This window comes from Chrysemys picta, chromosome 4 (assembly GCF_011386835.1).
Source record: "Chrysemys picta bellii isolate R12L10 chromosome 4, ASM1138683v2, whole genome shotgun sequence".
NCBI classification, from domain to species: domain Eukaryota; kingdom Metazoa; phylum Chordata; order Testudines; family Emydidae; genus Chrysemys; species Chrysemys picta.
The window spans coordinates 67,067,212-67,089,484 of record NC_088794.1 but is presented as its reverse complement, the minus strand read 5'-3'; the positions used below and the strand labels follow the sequence as shown (position 1 = coordinate 67,089,484).

The 22,273-nt window shown below is 43.5% G+C and overlaps 1 protein-coding gene across 2 annotated transcripts in view; it reads right to left on the bottom strand.

Moving 5' to 3' along the window:
* The window catches only part of KIF18A (kinesin family member 18A), a 108,738-nt gene that overhangs the window by 64,640 nt on the left and 21,825 nt on the right, over nucleotides 1-22,273 (bottom strand). For both annotated transcript variants that reach the window (XM_008179246.4, XM_042849108.2), the window contains exon 6: nucleotides 12,227-12,424. In XM_008179246.4, the coding sequence (XP_008177468.3) occupies nucleotides 12,227-12,424 (198 nt within the window). The remainder of the gene's footprint in view (nucleotides 1-12,226; nucleotides 12,425-22,273) is intronic.

Below are 22,273 nucleotides of genomic sequence, written 5' to 3'. Positions count from 1 at the left end.
GGACCTGTGCCTCCGAAACCACAGACAAAGATCTCGACCCCGTCCTTTAGACTTGGTGGTAGGCCCACGGGGTCCAGAAGCGTCACTGAGCCAGTGCCTGCCACTGTGGTGGCCATGCCATTATAGGCAAAGGCTGCCCTTCCTCCTGTCTGGAGCGGTGCCACAAACAGTGCCGACTTCGCCCAGAGGTGTATGATTCCTCCTCTGATGAGGACTCTGAGCCCAGTGACCAAAGTGGTGTGGAGTGCGATGGTGCTGGGGTGAAGACGAGCGGTGCCGCATTATCGCTGGCTTGCCCTTAGAGGGCACGGTGCCTCTCTGCGGTGGTGCCAGTGCCCGGATGGGGGACTACTCTGTCATTGCTATGAGGTCTCTGGCTGCCTCAAAAGGTGTCCTTCATGGAGGGGAGGTCTAAATCCTCCTCTCAACCCTCCCGGCACCAGGGAGTCCATTAGACCCATACTCGACAGACCTCCCTGTGAGGCCAGAGTCGTTGGTGCTGGCTGAGTAGGAGAAGGAGGAGGGTGTCCCGGCATGGGACGCACCCCATCGGTGTCTCCTCGTTTCACTGCTTTAGTGGGAGAGCAACCTCTGCCTGACATCTTCTTTTTGTGCGACACCGGCAAATGGGAGCGGTGCCAGGTGCTCGCACCAAAGGAGGTCTTGAGCACCGGGGACTGGTGGTGCCGAGGGTCCCTGGAGCCCAAGTCCTTTCTCGGCATGTGGCCTCTGTTACCAAGGCGCTGTTCACCGAAGTGCTGGGCTTGGGGTCGGACGTTGCTGAAGCTGGCTGGGGATGAAGGGCTGACTCCATGAGGAGCCATTTCAGGCTGAAGTCTCTCTCCTTTTTTGTCTTTGGGCAGAAGCCTCTGCAGTTTTTACACTTATCAGTCTGATGGGCTTCCCCCAAAGACTTTAAACAGGAGTTGTGTGGGTCTCCCTTTGCCATGGATTTTAAACAAGACCTGCATGGCTGAAAACTTTGAGACCGAGGCATGCCCCAGTAGCTGGGAGGGGAAACAGTGCGGGAAAACCCCCAACTGAAACACATCTAAGATAAGTAAAAACTACTTGACTAACCAATACTAAGTTTTGAACTATTTATAGGGTCAACAACAAAGAGTCCACTAGGGGATCGCTTGCTGTAACAAGAGAGCTGCTCAAACGACCATCACTAGCGGTAAGAAGAAACTGAAGAGGCAATGGGTCGGCAGGGACCTATATACAACATCTTGAAGGCGCGACTCCAGGGGGCTCCACAGCCAACCCGACGCGTACTGCCGGGAGAAAACGGTCCGATGACCGTGCATGCAGTGCGTGCACACCTACTTGGAATCAACATGAGCAATCACTCGAAAAATAATCTTTTCACAATACCCATTGAATCGGCATCAGATAAGATTGTAGCTACTAAGGACCTCATCCTGCACCAAATAAATCCACAGGGTAAGATTCCCATAGACACAGGACCCAAATGCTCACAGGCCCTTGTAGCCTTAGAGATTTGGTGGCTTTGTCAGGGCCAGCAAGGGAATAAAACCCTAAAATCCTTCCACTCCTCCTTCTGGGCTTGAGGAGAGCTCCATGGCTGAAGGATGCAGCACACATTTATTGGCTCCTGTATATCCAAGAGGACTTATAACCCTCCTCCCTGCTCAGGGCTGCTATTCCATGCCAGGAAGGAATGCTCCACACTCATGGGGGTTAGAGTACTGAGAACTGGTAGGTAAGGTCCAATGGGAAGAAAATCTAAAGGAAAAAGTTGTTCGGGAGAGTTGGCAGTTTCTCAAGGAGACGTTATTAAAAGGCACAACTGCAAACTATCCTGATGCAAAGGAAAGATAGGAAAAAATAGGAAGAGGTCAATAGGGCTCCATCAGGAGCTCTTTAATGACCTGAAAATCAAAAAGGAATCCTACAAAAAGTGGGAACATGGAAGAATTGCTAAGGAGGAGCACAAAAAAAGAAAAAAAATAGTACAATCATGTAGGGACAAAATCAGAAAGGCTAAGGCACAAAATACATAGTATGAGACACAAGTTAGTAAGAAGTGGTTCTTTAAATATATTAGGAGCAAGAGAAAGATGAGATACACTGTAAGTTCCCTACTTAGAGGGGAAGGAGAGCTAATAACTGATGACATCAGAGTGCTTAAAGCCTATTTTGCTTCAGTCGTCACTAAAGAGGTTAATGGTGACCAGATAGTCAACACAATTATTATTAATAAGGGGGAAGGAATGAAAACCAAAATAGGGAAAGAACAGATTAAAGAATATTTAGATAAATTGGATGTACTCAAATTGGTTAGGCCTGATGCATTCATTCTAGGGTACTTAGATTAAGGAACTAGCTAAAGTAATTTTGGAAGCATTAACAACTGTCTTTGCAAACTCATGGAGGACAGGTAAGGTTCCAGAGGACTGGAGAAGGGAAAACATAAAACCTATCGCTAGAAAGGGAAACAAGGGGGACTTTGGGATTTATAGATCAAACAGTCTAACTTTCTTTAATTTTTCCAGTTGCTCTGCAACTATCAATCAATTTGTAACCACGGTAGCTGAAGTCGACGTACTTAGATCGACTTACCGTGGTGTCTTCACCACGGTGAGTTGACTGCTGCCGCTCCCCCATCAACTCTGCCTGCGCCTCTCACCGAGCTGGAGTACAGGAGTTGATGAGAGAGCGCTCAGTGGTCGATTTATCACATCTAGACTAGATGCGATAAATCGGCCCCCGCTGGTTTGATCGCTGCCCGCCAATCCGGCCGGTAGTGTAGACATACCCTCAGTTAGCAGGGATCTACTCCTTCCTGCTTCTCAGTTGCTATTGCAGAGTTGCCTGCTTCTAATCAGCTTCCAGAAGGCTCTTCAAAAATTATCTAGCAATGCATTTTATATTATGAAGTGAAGACTGTAAGCAAAAGGAAGGCATTTTCCCCCTTCCAGATAAACTGCCACTGCTGTAAGTACTCATGATGGGAAGACACAAAGTGCACTTTCAATACTGAACCTGAATACATAGTGCAAGCAGCAGTGTTAAAAATGTAATAAATTATTTTAATATATAAAACTGAATTATTTTATTATGGAATATTCTGTAACCCTGTGATAAAGTGATGACTAAATCCAGTGCAACTAAGACAGACCGCTGAAAGAATATTTAGTTTTTCTTTCTTCACAAGTTTCCTGCTGGCTAATTCTATAACTAATACAAAAGAGCGAGATGAAGTAATTAGTGCCATAGGCTAATGCCAATACTTTGCAAACATTTAACTATAAAAGAATTATGAAAAAGCCCTAACCATGTGAAAATATTGAGTTGGAGCATCAGGACTCCAGCTTAATGGGTGACAGTACAGCAACCACAAAGACAGCAAGAGGCACTTCACCTTCAAAAAGATTGATGCCACAGCTGCATTTATGATTACAATAGAAGTTATTCTTTTAGGGTCTTCCATTAAATATGCATTTTAGGCTTTTTTAAGGACTGCAGTTATGCAACAAACACAACCATTTAGCATTATCAACTTTATTATTTAAAAATGTCATGAGAGTTTGTTTAAACATAAGAAAAGATTTTGGGATTGTTCACTTCTGAAAGTGAATGAAAGTAGTTAGATAAGTTATTATTAAGGATATTAAATATAATTAGGTAAGGACCAATAGTGTGTTTGGCACTGTACAGAATGCAACTAGCTCCTGCCCCATTATGAGTACACTTACAATCTAAGAACCAAGGTGGGTGAAGTAACATCATCAGGTCTAGATCTGGGGAAGAGCTCTGGGTGGCTCAAAAGCGTGTCTCTCTCACCAACAGAATTTGGTCCAATAAAAGATATTACCTCACCCACCTTGTCTCTCTAACATCCTGGGACCGACATAGCTACACCTACACTGGATAATATAAGAACCAGATAGATAAGACTAGATAATACCTAGCTCTTAATACAGCACTTTTCATGCGTATGTCTTAAAGTGCATTCAGAGACCTAAAGAAGATTGCAAGTTTTGTTTTATTTTTCTCTCTCATAAGAATTAGTTTTTCCTGATTTCACTCAATGTAATAATGGAGTGGAGAAAACTATTTTTTAACTTTTTATAATACTGAGGAAGAAACAAGTATATTAGAATTATCTGAAGGAGGACAGCAGAGATCTAGCATATTAGATATGTGGCGCAAGTATGTACTTGGCCCAACTTAACCATTCCGCCACTGCTGCTATCCATCCTACCATGGCTACAATGCTATTTATATGCGTGCTAGCTTAATAAAAGCTAGTGTGAGCATGTGTACGTGAGCAGGGGAATCACCACCTTAGCTTGAAGTGTTATTCCTGTGGGAATTCTGCGCCACTGCACATGTAGAATATGCACAGAAATTAATGTTTTTTGAGCAGAATTTCCTTTTCCTTCACAGAAATGAGCTGCAGAGCTGCTGGCTGCCACTAGGGGCTACTGGACCCAGCAGAGCCCAGCTCGCACACAGAAGACACTGCCAGGGGAAGAGGGAGGGAGCTGGAGGGTTCGGAGCTGCTGCAGCTCTCAGCATGCCCTGAAGGAAGGAGGCAGCCTGCAGGAAACTCCATACAAGCCTGGGACCTAGCATCACGCTGTTTCTCCCTCTGGATCCATGGGCTCTGGGTGTATGCATGCGCAAATGTCTGGGCTAGGGGCCCACAGCTGGGGTCTGGGTGGGGAAGGAGTAGGGGGTGATTGGCCTGGGGGTGTGTGGCTGGACTTGGGGGATAAGAGGTGTGGATTTCTGGCCCCCCTTCTGGACTCTCGCGGGGAGGAACTGGATTGTCATAGGGGCTTCCTTAACTCTCTACTCCTGGAGGAATTTTTGTGTCTCTGTATTGTTATAGACATAGTTGCTGATTGGTATTTTGAAATAAATTACCAAAATAATTGAAACTGGTGTGATTATATAGTATTATTTTGACAAATAAAATTTGCAGAATTTTAAAATATTGTGCACAGAATTTTCCCAGGAGTTAAGTGTAGACATAGCTCTAGGGAGCAAGAAGGAGCTGGAGGAGGGATGTAAAGAGAGGATTGACATGGCTTTACTGGTAGATAAGGAAGAACTTTAACGGCTGCATTTTAGATGTACTTTAGAGGAGTGATATGGGTTTTAGGGAGCCCAGAGAGGAAGAGGGGTTACAGTAATCAAGTCAAGAGATGTTTAGCCAACAGGACAAAAAAGAATGGTAATTTTAAAAATGTTGAATACAAAGAAAAGACAAGATGAGGTGACAGGCTGGAGAGAAAGTTAATTTTGTTTCTGAATTCTTCTCTCTCTTTGTACATGAGCAGACATACGTACACACAAATTAGATAAACTGTCCAACTATCTTTGTTTTAACCTCCTGCCAAATAAGTATGAGTGTTTCTTGGCCCAATTTATCCAAGTTAACTGGCAAGAAGAGGAAAATAACTATATTTTTACCTCACTGCCTGCTCAGGGAATGGGGAGGGAATTTCCTTTGTACTGACACTAGCATGTGCTACTCCTTCAGATTTCATATCACATTGGGTTTATTTTTCCTAGCACAAGTTTCTTTATGGTACAGCTTGCTGAAGGGGTTTGACAGTTACTCTTCCACAATTTAGCTCTGCAGTTCTCTGGTGCTGTTGATGTTGCAATACATTTTCTGTCAGATGAAATTTACAAGCACATTACCCTGCTTGACAGAAACAGTGAGCCACAAGGATTTCCTGAGGAGAAACTCCCACATGCTGTGTGAGACATTTTGCTGGCTTTTCTTTTGGCTGGGGTAACATTTTTCAACTATACCAATTACATAGCCACCCTGACACAAACTTTCAAAAACATAAACATTGAGTGAAATGTGCCTTGACTCCAGAAGGAAAAATACCCTCAGTCTTTTTTCTCCAATTATTTAAAACCATTTGGAAGACTGTATATCAGTGGTCTCAGGGCCCACAACTGTGTTGTTAATGTAAGATTTGTCCAACATAGCATGTGTGGCTATAGAGGACAGGAATCTTAAGTTCTTAAGGCTCCAAGTTACAGGACTCCGTTACCAAGAAGAATGGGCATATGGCTCCTTTGTTCAGTTACTGAAAACTCAGCATGGGGTAGCATGAAAACAATAAAACATTAAGCACCTGGAGACTCTGCCAACATTTAGGATGCCAAGCTTCTTGAAAGGTTCAGAAAGGAAAAGCTAAAGTTCCAAATTAGAGCTATGGTTTCCCCACTATATTATCTGATTTATCATTTGAATTGCAAACTTTTTAGTTTTGTAATAAAGAGGCAGCATGGTACATTAATAGGACACCATGCTAAGCATCAGGAGATAAAGGTTTTGTCACTCATTTGTTGTGTGACTTAGCCAAATTGCAATCTGTGCCTCATTATCCCCATTTTACCAATGGGGAAAAAGAATACTTACATACTTTTGTCAAGCGGGCTTTATATTAACATGCCATTATTAATAATCTGCAAATCTCAAGTATTTGCATATAATGAATAATCACACCTGCAACACAGAGGTTATGAAACTTTGAAGAGAACGGCCTACAGCTGCAACATGTAATTTTTAAAATCCGATGTTCCATCACTTAGCTCCACACTGAAAGTAACCAGTAATTTGATGGAAATCTCCAAAGCAACAATCTGCTCTCTCAAACATATCTACCTGTGAGGCATTATCCTGAGAAATAATATAATATGAATACAGGAAACATATGCATAAAACAAAACACAAACCTAAAATCTAAGGGCTATATTCTGTTGTCTCCGGTGCACATCTCCTACCAATGTTAGCAGAAGCCATACTGAAACTGCCTAAGGAAGAATTTGGCCGTTTGTCTTAGATACCCCTCTCCCCCTTGTGTTTATTTCTCTCTCCTGTATTTAGGCTCATTGATAAAATTAACTCTCCTTTTCTTCCTGCTATCCAGATTAGGGTTTCTATAAGTCCCACCTTTTCTCAATATATCCCATATACTGCAAGTCTAGCTGAAAAAAGTCAGTTATCTTTGCTTAGGGAATCCCCCTTAAACCTGCCTCATCAATATGATGCCATGAAGTCACTTTGTATTCCACAAGTAAAATTACCAAAGTGGCAACCCTAAGCAGTACGTTCTTATTCTTGGTTTTCACTCCATTTTGTTACACTAAATCCATGCGTCACAGTGAAATGTGAGGAGAGGTGAGGTAAGAGAAACCAAGAGTCACATCTACAGTAATTATGGATTTGAAAAAACAAAGACCATTTATGAATAAGTAGGTAACTAATTGGACAATTATTTTAGAAAATACCTGTCCTGCAACACTTAACATGAATGCTGAGCACTGAGAATAGATCAAGTAGTCTATTCTTTAAACCTAAGTATAAAGGAGTGAAAAAAATTCAACGTAATTTGCAGCACATTGCTTCAGATTTCGGTTAGTTTCTTGATTGAATGCAGGGCCAAGTTAAAAAAAAAAAAAAAGTGGTCATTTAATAGCTTCCACTGGGAAAAAGACAAGACAATTCTAGTACACATCATGCTACAAAAATGAAGGGAGCCAAAAATATTTCTGTGATCTGGAATATGGACTATTGTTTGTGACGTGGCAATTCACTATCTGATATTTTTTCATTCTTAAATTATAGGTTTGTTTTTGCCTGTGTTCCCATTTATTTTATGTACTAGGATTTTGGCTCAGCATGTTATGGTTGTAAAAATAACCTCCAATGTGAACCAAATGTAAACTTATCCACTATCATCTTCCTAAATATGCAGAAAGCTTTGATGTATCCATTGCTGTGCTCATAGCTTTGCAAAACATCAGCAACAGAGTGGAATTAGCAAGATTGGTCAGTTTCTCCACTGCTGCTCAGAACAAATTGGGCAGCAGTGAAATTGTCAAAAAATCATGTCTATTACATGCCGATGCTGGAACTCAAAAACAAAAGGCTAAGATGAGTAGAGTAGAGACCAGTCTCCCCTAAGCACCAGGCAGGCTGAGGGATAAGGGGTGGAAAATGCTAGTGGAAGAGAAAAAAACAAAACAAAACAAAACCACAACCCTTTCTTCTCTGTTCCAGCAGACAGAAAGAAGCAGAGCTTCATGTTTATATAACACTCACTAGTCAAGAGTTGATGAGAAATATTGAGCTTCTGAAAATCAGGGTTTGCTGTGTCTGGATATGGAAGAAATCTAGGTATACTCCCCATTGCAAGCAGCTGGGGGTGTGACTTAGGCTCTCAAGACACAGTCCCAGACCTTACTGCTGGTGTTCTCCATCTTCTATTGTGTATTGTTTGCTGGAAAGCATGTTTAACCCTCTGGCTAGTAAGTTTATGTTTCCTCCCTTCTCCCTCCAAGCCTTGAATTAAAAGTAGCCTGCTTGGAGCCACTTCTAAATTTGCTTTTTTTAAAAAAAGGGATGTCCCAAGGTAGAGAGTATGCAACACACCGTGAAAGAAAAACCTTACCCATAAGTCTACCCCCCTGAAGTACAGAATCATTAGATCCTGCTCTAGGAGATGCCCAGCATACACTAGATTCTTGATGTTACACTCTCCACACAACTATGCTGCAGTCTGGAGCCAGCTTATAGGGGTAATACCAGTGTTTCTGAAAAAAATTATATTACATTATGTGTGTGTGTAATCAAATATAACACATAATACAATTGCTGTAATCTGTTAACATCTTATTTTATATTCCATGGGATCTCTTCAAAAAAAGACAGCAATGTTGTAATATAATATTTAAACACTAAAGTCCACAGCCAGCTGGCACAAGTTAATAACATCCCCCAAGCTTCTCTAACATGTCTTGGAGCAGAAAATCAGGGCACTCTAACAGTTCTTTTGCGTCTTGCTTATTTCTTTCCCCCTCTCCTGGGCTGCTGGGAGAGGGAGGAAGCAAAGACCCATTCTGCAATAGGCACTCCCTACACTCAAAGAACAGGAGTACTTGTGGCACCTTAGAGACTAACAAATTTATTCGAGCATAAGCTTTCGTGGACTACAGCCCACTTCTTCGGATGCTCAGTTGATCTCCTTGCCTTCTCTCCCTGGGGCTCCTACATCCTAGCAGGGAAACAGGCAATAAAGTAGCCAGTGATACTCTTCTCCATTCCCTGCGACTCAGCAGATGGCCAATGGTAGAGAGGTGAAGCAGCTGTAGCAAGAACTGAACAGTTGCTGTTCAGAGCACTTTAGCCTCACATCAAAGTTGCTTTGGGTGGCTGCAGGGAAAGCAGTTCAGATTCTAAGGCCAGAGAGGACCATTATGATAAAAAAGGGACCAGCCTCTTACTTCCTCCCTGTTGCAACAGGAGTGGCCCAGACACTGAAAAGGTGCAGTGTGGCTCAGGAATACATCTTCAGTTCATAATCAAATTGAAGTTTTCTTAATATAGTTGCCCACAAGGGTCACAGAGGTCACAAATGGCCCCAGCCCACATGTGGGATACTACTGTGGTAGATGTTATAAGCCATGGCTCACAATCATGGAAAGATTCTAAAGCAGTTTAACTGAAGGTAGGCCACATCTGTTGGTCAATTGTAATGACAGTACACAAACACAACCCTCAATTCTGAACCCTAAGTTTCAATGCAGTTATAAATGGTCCTGTCCATAACCACTCTCTCCATTTTATCAACAAGACCAGTAGCAATCCAATGAAACAAGAAAGAAAAGGCTAGTAGGGACAGGAAATGGCAATACATTCAGACAACTTTAATAGTAACTTTTTCCCCCTCCTTCATGAAGATACTTCTGCAGATCCCTCAAGAAGGCACTTATGTAAATAAGGACTGATGGACTTATCCCTGAAATTAACTTCCGATCTGGCTGTAGAGTTGAGAGTACTGCTGAATACATGAAATAAGTGAATTTCATTACATAAATCACATCAGTTTCAATTATTTTGGTAATTTATTTCAAAAGACCGGTCAGCAAGTATGTCTGTAACAATACAGACACAAACAAAAATCGCCTCAAGAGTAGAGTTAAAGAAACACCTACAACAACCCAGTTAGTGTTTCTCTGCTCAGAGCCCAGCCAGGGGGCCAGACACCCACAACTCCTCCCCACCAGAGCCCAGCCAATACACCCAAACCCCTCTCCCCCAGTCGCAGAATCCCCCCGGCACAGATACCCGCACCCTCTCCCCCGAGCCCAGCTGCAGGGCTCCTCCCTTGCCCAGATATCTGCATCCGCTCCCCCCCAAACCCAGTCACAGTCCCCCACCCCCGTGCCTTCTCCCCCTGAGCTCATCCACGGGGCCACCCTTGCCTAGATACCTGCTCCCCCTCCTCCCCAGAGCCCAGCTGTGGCCCCCCCAGCCCAGACAGCTGGCCCCCAGAGTCAAGGAGGGAGAAACAGCCCGATGCTTGGTCCCAGGCTTGCATGGAGTTTCCTGTGTGCCACTGTCCCCTTCCCTTAGGGCATACTGGGAACTGCAGCTGCCTTTAGCTCCCCCTACCCAACTCCCCAGGCAGTGTCTTCTATGTGTGAGCTGGGCTCGGGGAGGAGTTCAGCAGCCCCTAGTGGCGTCCAGCAAACTGCAGTCCATTTCGGTGGGGGAAAGGAAATTCTGGGCACACATTAATTTTTGCAAAATTCTGCATTGCGCAGTGGCGCAACATTCCCCCAGGAGTACTTATGGAGATGAGACACAGAAATGGCTATTCCTCTGGTGGAATGGATTTTAAGTTTGTTTTGCTGCCCCAACTCCTGCCTGCTCAGAACAGGCTTGACTACATAGTTTTAAATTTTGTAATATTTGGACAGATATTACTTCCCCTTGACTTTTTTCCCCAAAGGCCATGAACAAGAAGAATGAGTTCTGGAACAGCGTGGTACTCTATCAGGAATAGTGCTATACTCTTTTTGTATTTAGTTTAAGCTCACAAGCCTCTCTGAATATGCTTGGAGGCTTTGGAGAAGAGATGGGAAAGAAATAAATGGTTTGGTTTATCTTTGGCATAAACTTTGAATGGTGACACGTTATTTCATCATTGGGAAATATTGTACAAGAAGAGAGTCCTTCACCTAAGCTTGGATTTCACTAAGGCTACCTAGATGAGATGGCAGCTCATGAAGAAACTGAAGGAAAATAATGAAATGGTCAAACAACATAACCCCAGTGGTTCTAAAAGAGCAGCCAGGAAGGTCACATTCCAATAGAGACCAGGTTGTGGGATACAGATCTGAGAAACCGTTCAAGTAACATTTTACAACAAATGGGTGAAGAATGAAGTTTGCTAGAAAGGGCAATAAAACACTGAAAGCCATAAAACACTCACATTCTGCACGTGTTAATGATTTGTTAATTACGTCTTCCTTACAAACTCTGTGATTCTCAATGATACTCTTTAGCTGCAGTATTACAAACTTCATTTCATTATTGTGATGTCTCAAACAATTTCTCTTTTGTGTTATTTAAAATGACCTAAAGCAAACTTCAGAGAAGAAATAGCCACTTAATGAATCTTGAGACATAATCCTTCCTCTTCTTTATCTACAGTAGGTAATTTAGTATCGGGGAAGCAGGCAAGGGTTTAGGAGACATCAATATTATAAACCCTAGGGCAAAAAGATTTCCTTTTACAAACATGAATTCTAGGATGTTTGTGGGACAGGAACAAAAACTTACTTACCCTTATGAATCTCTCTCTCGGAGGCATTTTTGGTACGTAACAAGGGGATCCTAGAGTGACACTTTATTCAGGCACAATGCTTAAAGCCTGGACATATTTCTCATTGGATAAATGTACTAAAGCTAAATATAGCACACTGCTTTTCTCACCATTTTTATATAAAAAAACTACATATAGTTAAGCTACCTAATTACTACAAAAATTCTAACTAAACTAATTTGGCAATCAAGGACAAGAAGATGCTGGTACTGAGACTGATAGCACCAGTGATACAAGAAGCATTCAGGACTCTTATAAAAGGCCCCTGCCCTATAAGTGCACATGAAATGTGACATTGGCACTCAATGCGTGCTCACCATACAATAGTTAAGCTGCTTTAGATTGTTCAGTGATTGCAAAGTATAGCAGACTATTCCTATAGTGAGAATCCACAGAGAAAGAAGTTTTTATATATTTTCTAAATTAGTGCACAAATTAGAAAATATAATACAAGGTTGTATTCTTTTTAATATGATATTCCCTCTGGTTAAACAGTATAAGGAAAAGTTGACACGTGTGCACGTTTATTGTATTTGAAACAAAGCAGCACTTACCTTTGGATCCGCCAAGGCATTAATGACATTTCCAAGAGCTAGCAGTGAACGGTTAATGTTGGTCCCTTCTCTAAAACGAGCTCCTTTGGAATTTGTAGCACTGGCACGTTCAGACCCTGCCAGGTCAATGAGGGACATTTTGGCAATACGAACATTTTGACTGATACTTGCTGTTTTATCTTGCTGCCTTAAATAAATCTATAAAGAAAAAATTTGCAAGGATTTAAAAAAAAAAAAAAAACCCCACCAACCTATTGCCAAACAATGGCTCTTATTTAAAGGACAATACAATTCCACATCATAAGGATGGTTACATTAAAATGTTTGTTTAGGTGTTTACAATCTACTGCCTAGAGTTGTTAGTCTGTACATACTGAAATATTAAGCAGAAATTACTATTTAAGGGAGAGGGGCAGAGTGCGATAATTTTAAAGATTATCTGCTCCCCTCCAATAAGTCCTAACATTATATGCTCTCCACTTTACATAGTAATAGGAAAAAATTCAAGTTTACCTGTTAAAGACACAATGCACTTTCAAATCAGTCTTGCAGACTTCAGACTAAAATGGCTTTTCTGTCTTCGAGATGTATATAATACAATTGTCATTTTAAATGTAACGTGTCTCTTCCAAAAAGACTTTTTAGATTCACAGTGTAGAGTCCCAAGTGCCGTAGGAAAAGAGTGGATGTTCTGGTCTTCAGTAAAGAGAAGTTACTGGTAAGTAAATGTAGCTCAGCAGTATTGCCTGTCCATTTACATTGTGGAAAAAAAGATTGCCTACCTTTTCATAACTGTTGTTCTTCGAGATGTGTTGCTCATGTCCAGTCTATTCTAGGTGTGCGTGTGCCCACATGCACACTCAAAGATTTTTGTCTTAGTGGTATCCGTAGGGTTGGCTGTAGCGCCCTCAGGAATGCCACACTCATGCGTTGGTATAATAGGCGCTGCCGACCCTATGCGCTCTCAGTTCCTTCTTGCTGGCAACTCTGACAGAGGGGTAGGAGGGCGGGTAATGGAATGGATGTGAGCAACATCTTAAAGAACAGTTATGAAAAGGTAGGTAACTGTGTTTTCTTCTTCGAGTGCTTTCTCGTGTCAATTCCATTCTAGGTGACTCACAAGCAGTATCCTCGGAGGTGGGCTCAGAGTTCATAGTCTAGCGGCATGCAGTACTGCTCTACCGAAGCCAGCATCATCCCGGGCCTGCTGGGTAAGTGCGTAATGGTACATGAATGTGTGGATGGAAGAGTAGGTGGCCACCCTACAGATGTACTGGATAGGCACTTGGGCTAAGAAACCTGCTGAGGAGGCGTGTGTCCTGGTTGAATGGGCAGTTATGATTGCTGGAGATGCCACCTTGCCTGATTGTAACAGCGAATGTAGTCATCCATCCAAGAAGAAATTCTTTGAGCAGAAACTGGACGATCTTTCATCCTGTAGGCCACCGCAACGAACAATTGCGTCAACTTGCAGAATGGCGTGGTCTTTTGAATGTAGAAGGCTAGAGCTCAACGAACTGCAGGGTGTAGCTCGAAGATACTATGTCGAGCACCCAACAGTCCGAGGTCAGCCATAACCAGGCCAACCGGAAGGGGTGCAAGGGGTTGAGGAAAGAGCAGGGGTATGGATCCTGGGAAGTGTCTGGGGCGCCGTCCTTGGGTGCATCCTCAAAATGCCTGCTTCTGGCCTCCTTGGCCTCTGGAAGAACCAGGCTGGGTGGAGGAAGGGGAAAATGAAGGGGGACTCTGTTTAAATCCTTTGTCTCTGTCCTTCTTTCTGTAGGAGCTGGCCCAGGGGACACCCCAGGACCTCGACGGAGGCGGACGGAATGGCTTTCTAGCCTGCTGCGTGGTGTGAAGGCCCAAGGAACAAAGGGTGGCACGGGAGTCTTTAAGGCCGAGGAGCTGTGAGTCGGTCAGCTCCGAAAAGAGCCCTGCTCCCTCAAACGGAAGGTCCTGAAGAGTAGTCTGCATCTCCTGGGACAGCCCAGAGGATTGTATCCAGGAGTTGCACCTCATGACCACCGTGGAGATGACTACCCTGGCCGCCGAGTCTGTAGCGGACCAGGCCATCTGCAGGGCACCTCTTGTCACCGCTTTGCCCTCGTCCACCAAGGTGGCAAACTCCTGGACTTGGTCATGTGGGAGGCCCTCCTTGAACTTGCTGATGGAGTCTCACAAGTTGAAGTTACATCTGCCTAGCAGGGCCTGATGGATAGACAGGCTGGCTATCCAAATAACTTCCCTGCCAAACAAGTCCAGCCCCTTGGTGTCTTTATTTTTAGCTGTGCCACTTGCCTGGCCCTTTCGTTGACGGCGGACACAACCAGGGATCCCGCTGGATGCTGGGTGTACAGATACTCTGATCGCTTTGCGGGGACATAGTACTTCTTTTCTGCCTTCTTGGAGATAGGTGGAATGGAAGAGGGGGTCTGCCACATAGACTTATAATAATATAAATAATATATAATTAATGGAGATATCCCATCTCCTAGAACCGGAAGGGACCTTGAAAGGTCATCTAGTCCAGCCCCCTGCCTTCACTAGCAGGACCAAGTACTGATTTTGCCCCAGATCCCTAAGTGGCCCCCTCAAGGATTGAACTCACAACCACCCTGGGTTTAGCAGGCCAATGCTCAAACCACTGAGCTATCCCTCCCCCCTTGGCAATTTTAGGGATCTCTGGGTGGACAGGCAATGAGACTTGGGCTGGGGTGTAGGAGGGCATAACATTAAAGAGGTCGTGGGACTCCTCAGCTTCCAAGTTTAGGTTGGCAGCCACCCTTTTGAGAAGGGCCTGGTGCTCCTTGAAGTCGTCGAGTGGGTGGGAGAAGGGACGTGGGCTGCTCGTTTGCGAGGGGCCCGCTACTGCTTCATCCAGAGATGAAGATGACTGCACAGCAGAGGGAGGGGCGGCTTCCCTGTGCTCATCCGGAGACAGCTCCTTGGGCACCCACTGTGTTGCTCCCGTACTGGATTCAGCACCATGATCCGACATGGGTGCCGGCTATGCTGGGGGCAGCTTGTCCAATGTGGCCTGGTAGGAATGGTGGGAGTACGGGACCGGCACAACAGGTACACCCTATGGGTTCCAGTACTGCCACTGAGTGGGCCATGGCCCCTGCCTCCATGCTGCAGGAGTCACGCCGGTCTCGCGGGCCTGTGGTGATTTGCCTTTTATAGGCCAGGGGCTAAATTCCTCTTCAGGCTCAGATCACTCTCCTTCCAGTGACCAGGGCGGAGCCGTAAATGCCTGAGTCTGCCAACTGGCCCTCGTTGGCAAAAAGTAAGGAGAGGGTGAGGACTGGTGCCTGCCCGAAGAGAGAGGTACCAGGGGGCTGGAGAATGGTGCGGAGACTGGAATGATCCCGCACCAGGGAGGAAATTGACGCTTAGGTGATGGTGATCTGTGCTGTGGAGAACTCTGGCAGGAGGTCTGACGATACTATAAGTATGGGGATCAACATCACGACTCAAGTGTCCTGTGCCTTGCAGACAAGACCATGGCATCAGGAACCTGTGTCTTCTAATTGGGGATCGGGGGTGCGGTGCCTGGGTCTGGGACACTCCGCTGCTTTAGGGGATAGTCCCATAACCGGCTTGCCCGTAGATGCCGGGGCCTTGGCCGGGTCTGTCACCTGGCTCGGCATCTACACTGGCGGTCAGCCTACTTGCTCTTTGGCTGCCGGGCCCGCTTTGGGCACATGACCCTACTAGGGGCCGGGACCCATTGCCACTCCCATGAGTCGGGTTCCTGGCTGGACTAGGGGGTCAGACCGCAATGCAAGACAAGGCACTCCGTCCTTCACAGGTGGTAAGAAGGAACTGAGAGGGCATAGGGTTGGCAGCGCCTAGTATACCAAGAGGGAGCTACAGCACTCAAGAGGGTGCTACACCCAACCCTATGGGTACTGCTAAGGCAAAAATCTCTGACAATTGTGCACATGTCCATGCACACACCTAGGAAGGTGGAAAATTTGAATAGCAGCCAAATGACATCCAACTAGAAGTTAAAGAATTTTAACATTGTTCCAAGGGTAATAAGAATGACGGTCACCAATTCACTCCCCTTTGAACTGCTCAAATTCTCTCTTCCGGTTGCTCAAGCAGAATATCCTCAACTAAAGCCAGGTCCACACCACAAACTTACATTTGTATAACCAGGTTGCTCAGCAGTGTGAAAAATCCACACCCCTGAGCAATGTAGTTATACCAACCTAAACTCCAGTGTATACAGCACTATGTCAACAGGAGTAAACACAGCTACCATCTTTCAGGAAGGTGGATTAACTATGCCAGTCAGCGTAGGAACATCTTCACTAAAATGTGACAGTGGTGCAGTTGCGCCACTGCAGCTTTTTAAATGTAGACCTGCCCTAACTGTTCCAGCAATCCAAGATTCTAGTTGCAGATCCAATAAACTTCTGACATGGGTGGAACACTTCAGATCCAGTAAACCTTGAGATCCAGTAAACTGGAAGACAGGTCTTGTATTTCCAATGCCAAACACTGGGTGTCGGGACAAAACTGTCATGCCAGGCTATTGACAGCATCTTGGATACATACCAATTCACACTCAGAAAAACTTCCTGAATCAACAATATCAGAGGGCATTCACAGAGGAATTCCTGACCTAAGTCCAGAGAAAGACAGTCAGTGATATCGGGCCTTCCTTAACCCTGGAGAAGAACTGGACTCAATGGGCATCATCAATTAATGGAAAGAGACCTAACTGTGATTCACTTCACTTGTAGAACAGGTGATGCAACACAGATTTTATAACCCATTTGTGATGTTGATTATAATCTATACTAAAAAGGACTACCAAGACATCTTTCCATGGGAGATGAGTCATTTGTGGAGGCTATACTTCCAGAGCAGAAAAACTTAGATGCATCTGGCTAGATCAAACCATCCTTTAATAGTTGGTGAATATATGGCCCTAATCTTGCCCATCAGAATTTGGACAGGTTTGGAAGATTTGACCAGAGTGAGAAACCTTGCAAGCCAGACAAATAACACTTAACTTCAGTATCATGACGTGACATCTTGTTTCCTTCAGAGTTCATAAAACTTGTGGAGGATGGAGATCTAGGTGAGCACTCCAGTCCACCAGCTGAAACTATTATTATGGTAAGGGAGGAAAGAAAGGAACTGTGACAGGCACACATTTCCATTGAGTCTCTCAGTAAAGCATCTTATATGTTGTGGCTCGGGTGTCCATAGTGTTGAAGTGTGGGCAGTACCACCACAGCCAGCCAAAAGGTCAGGTGGTGAAAGATGTTACCCGAGTTCACTAGTGAAGAACTTGTCCTCTGGCACCTCTGCAGCGAGACAGAAGTAAAGTATTCTTTGTGTATACAAAACTCCTGAACACTGTGCACTTTCCTGAGGGCCAAAGTCTAGATATAGACAAGGGTGCTCGGATGTCTGAGAAAAATACTTATAACAGTCAGACTTTTAGTGAGCCACTCTTTGCAGTTGGTTGTGTTGGATCCCCTGCCTCTGGTTGACAAACATGCATCTGAGAACTTTATTTGGAAATTTGGGTCAGACCAAATATGTTTTGGTACTCCACTCCCAAATACATCTCTCAGTGAAATTACTATTTGGAAAAAAAAAATTTTTTTTTTTAAACCCAGCTCTAGTCTAAATAATCCTGTACATAATATACAGACAAATAAGAAATAAGGTAGAAGATTGCTTTTGTTGACAGAATGCATCTTGGTTCTTGAACAAGTTTATGCAATGAAAAAGAAAACAGAATTTTTTAGGGGAAAGCCAACTAAATATTTTGGTCAACATAGATCTAAAAAAGACAAGGTAAACCCAAGCAAACGTTCAAGATCTAGCTCATTTACAAGGACTAATTGGATGAGAGAAGTTGCAATGAATATGGAAGAAACTTTGACTGGATAATAATAATTTGGTGATATCATCTTTGCAGAGATAGCATGGTATTTACCAGGTGTGGTTTCTACCAGGTAAAATCATGTTTTTACTGCCCCAGGAAAAAAAGTCAGTTACAGTTTAAGGCATTTCCTATTTTAAAAACTTATTAATGCACAGCACATAATACTTAGTTTTATTTACATATTCAAATTGTGGCAGTAGATTCAGAGATTAATTTAAGTTTGTACAAATAAAAAGTAAAACTGCAGTGGGTGTAATACTAATATATGTAATGATAATACTGAACATTGGAATGTTTAGTAAATATTTTGGTTAGTTTTTCCTCAAGGAAGTAATACATGTCACGTTGAAAACATTTGATTATATGAGAATGACAATAATGCAGAATTGTAGGCTACTAAGCAATCAGAAACATGCAGAGTTGCAGACTGCCAATCCAGATCCACTTGGCCCTGCAGAATTCTGTAGCAGAAGACCAACTTTGATGTTGTCGGATTATAAAGGTGTGGCCACTCGTGAGTGCTTCCTGCTGGCCAGATGCATGCTGCACTCTTTGTTTTTCGGTATCCTTTGACAGTAGTTTCTCTTTCAGATGGGTTTTCAGTATGCAGCTGTCACGTGAAACAGACTGCAAACAAACCCCTTCCGGGGTAATAGTTCAATGAAAGGTTGGCCCCCTCTCCAAAGTCATCAATCCCATCTCTGGGCCCTTCTTGGGCTCCAAACAAAACGTTTTGCCTTCTCGGCCCTTGGCCACACTGTCTGTGGCCGGTGGGGGGACCCAGACCTACCCACTACTCTGGGTCCCAAGTCAGGGATCCTATTGCTAGTTGTAGCCACCTGCTGTTTCCGTCACTATTGTCGATTGCTATATTCTTTGAGCTGCTTCCCACTTTGTCCCACCAGCTTCTCGGGTCCTCAGCCTGTTCCATGTTTAAGCAGTCTCTCTCCCAGGCTTCTTTGCTTAGAGAGTCTGTAACAATTTCTGTCCTGTTCTCTCAGGGTTCCTCTCTCACGTGTCCCTTCACCTGGTGAGCTAATAAGTCTCTGGCCCTTCTCATCAGGGTTCTCTCTCACCCAGGCCTCTGTGCCTAGACAGCTTCTACCCCTGCTTATACAGGGTTTCTCCCCAGTCTCCCACTCCTTCTGGTCCCAGCTAGTGACTGCTCTGTCCAGCTGCTGCAGCTTCCTCAGACAGACAGGAACACCCTTCCTCCTCTGGCTCCAGCCAGCAACTGAGCTATCCAGACCCTGCAATTCCTTTTACATGAGCCTTGTAGGCTCTGATTGGCTTCCTCCCCTGAAGCTTCTCTAGGCTGCTTAGAGGACCCCACTCTACTGCCTTTTTTCTGGGGCAGTGTGTGGTAGGACAGCATGGCCTTCTAGGGGGCCTCAAAGGGCCTGGTACACCCCATCATATGGACACATGATGAGCCTATGCCTCAGTTCCGAATGGATGTATCCAAAGTTTAAAAAGATTCGTTCTATGCTTGCCAAACACTGATGCAACTGCAACACCTGTTCTATAATGTCAGAATATTCACATTCTTCATATTTTTCCCATGTTATAGGGTAAACTTTTTCTTTAAGGGCAGATGAAAACACTGATTTTGGATACAGAGATTCTTTTACTTTAAATGCTAGTAAATATGTACATAAAAAAAAAAAATCAGGATTTTTGCTGAGTAGCCACTGCCTTGAAATTTCTTCTTGTTCAGCTGACAGTCTCTTTCCTTCATATTTTGGATGAAGGAGGTTGGTCAACATGGAGTAATTACAAAAGAGATTTTATGAGGCACTTCTCTCTTGTGTGGTGCAAGCACTTCATTAATAGCTCCAATTATACTTTGTACACAACAGAAATAGCTGATTTATCCCTATGGAGTGCATCAAGTGCCACAGCAACTGTTTCACCTGACTGATCAAGTTCTTTGCTTCTAGGTAAATTCCTTGGTTATGAATTATACTGAGCACTCTATCTTCAAGTTCTGCCTAATGATCACTTGCAATCCTGAGATTATGCGGCTGATTTTTAACATATGTTTCTAGGCAAGTTATTTGACTGTTCCATAGTGTGTCACCAGGAATAGAGGTTTTACAGAAGCTTGGAATTCTTTGAACCAAGCTCCAGGGACATGGTGAATACTTTTGTAAATCTACAACACTGTTCAAAGGACTTGGTATAAGGTCTTGTCCAAGTAGATTTAGCCAATGTGATGCACAGCCATTCGTAACCAAAGTGTTGTCATCTTGTTTCAAATCACTTCTCATACTTTGCACCTTTTTCAAATTGTCTGTCAAGTAGTTCTTAAAAACACAATTGTACAGTTCATTTGATAATGCCTTGGCTTCTCTTGCCAGCATAGCACAGTACTTTCTAGTCTCGTTATTGCTTCCAGGATCAACCGCTGACACACACCATGGTTTTCCTTATGTGCACACAGTTACTTGTCACTGGGTCATTGTACACATTACTCCAGCCATTTGGTATTAATGTTATGCTTTCCCACATCATGCAAACCATCAGTGACTGCATCTAACAGTTCACCTGCTATCCTTCTTTCAACTGGGTGTTTTGTAGCCCAGCTTTTGTCAGCTGATTATTGATTGAAAGTTGGATTCTCAACAACAAAAAAGGGAATATTACAGGCATAAAAATATTCTGCAATTTTCTAGTCTATTTTTTGTTTCACTTCTGGAGTTATTACAAGATATCCAGGTGTGGTTGAAAAACCAGGATACTTCCTCCTTATTGTCTTTGGCCAACTTTATTTTGATGTACTTAGCAGTGGCAATGCAGTATCATCAATACCTTCATCCTGATGCAGAGTCTAATATTTGTATCTGGTTATCCAAAGTCAGTGGTTCTGGTGTCTGTTCTTTCAACTGCATTTTGCAAAGTGGTTCTTCATATGGTCTTTCCACCCCCTTCTTTGTGATTTTTGCATCCAAGATTCTTTACTATCTTCATGAATTTTCTCAAAATAGCTATGAATTCGGTCAATGGGTCTTCCACTTTTGCTCACGCTGAAATAGTTTGACTCTAGTCACTGTACTCACTGAGTTCAGTTGCAGCAGCTGCATTCCAGCTAGCCAGCTCAAGAGATGGATAACTGGACTGGAGAACTACTATGGCAGCTTATCTCAAGAAACTTCTAAATCTGGAAATTTCCCTTGTTTGTATAGCAAACACAAAATTTTCATTGCTAAACAAAGAAGGGGAATTCCAAGATTCATAAATTTCTGTTTGAGGTAGCCAAAGCACTAGCATGCAGCTTAAGGTTAAGGCTATTTGTTTTATTTAATTTCCTTTTAGTGAATTTTAAACTGACCATATTACTGCGAAACTATCATCAAATTGCTAAAGATTTTTCAGAAAGATGTAGGTGAAGTAATTTTTTTTTATTGAACCAACTTCTGTAGGTGAAAGAGACGAGACTTTGAGCTTGACCCCCACATGATTCCATCTAATGCTATTAAAGGACAAAAAGGAAATGATTGTCCATGCCACTTTCCTTCTGCTCCAGCTAATGTGGGAATACGCTCACACATCTATGAGTATACGCTGTGCGCATATTGAGGCACTGCTTGTAGAGAGTAGAGGGAAGGTGACATAGGCAACTTTTCTTTCTTTCTTTTTTGTCCTTTAATAATGTTATATGTAATCCTATAGCTGAGAGTAAATGGACTATAAAAAGGAGGTAAAGGGCTTGTACATTTCAGCAACTGTGGAGTTAGCAGAATAAAGATGTGCATATTAATGGGGTGTGTTGGGGCACTGATGAAAGAGGGTAAAGTTAAAGTTGCTCATGCATTTGCTGGTTTTCAGATGAGTTTTGCTCAACTCAGTTCTGCAAAGGGATGACATACCATCAAGCAACTGTAACTCTGCATTAAAGTATTTTTTGCCCTAGAATTTCCTAGGGTTTTTTTTTTTTAAAGAGGAAAAGATATGTTATTGGTAGGAATTAGTAATCATTTAGGCAGTTGTACAGATCATTTCCCCCCTACCCCTAAGGAGCACACTAGGCCAGCCCCCTTCGCCCCCAAAGAAAAAGAAAAACAATCCACACACAGCAGCTGAGCCCCATCAGATCTTTGGCACAACTCTACAACCAAGCCCCTGACCTATTC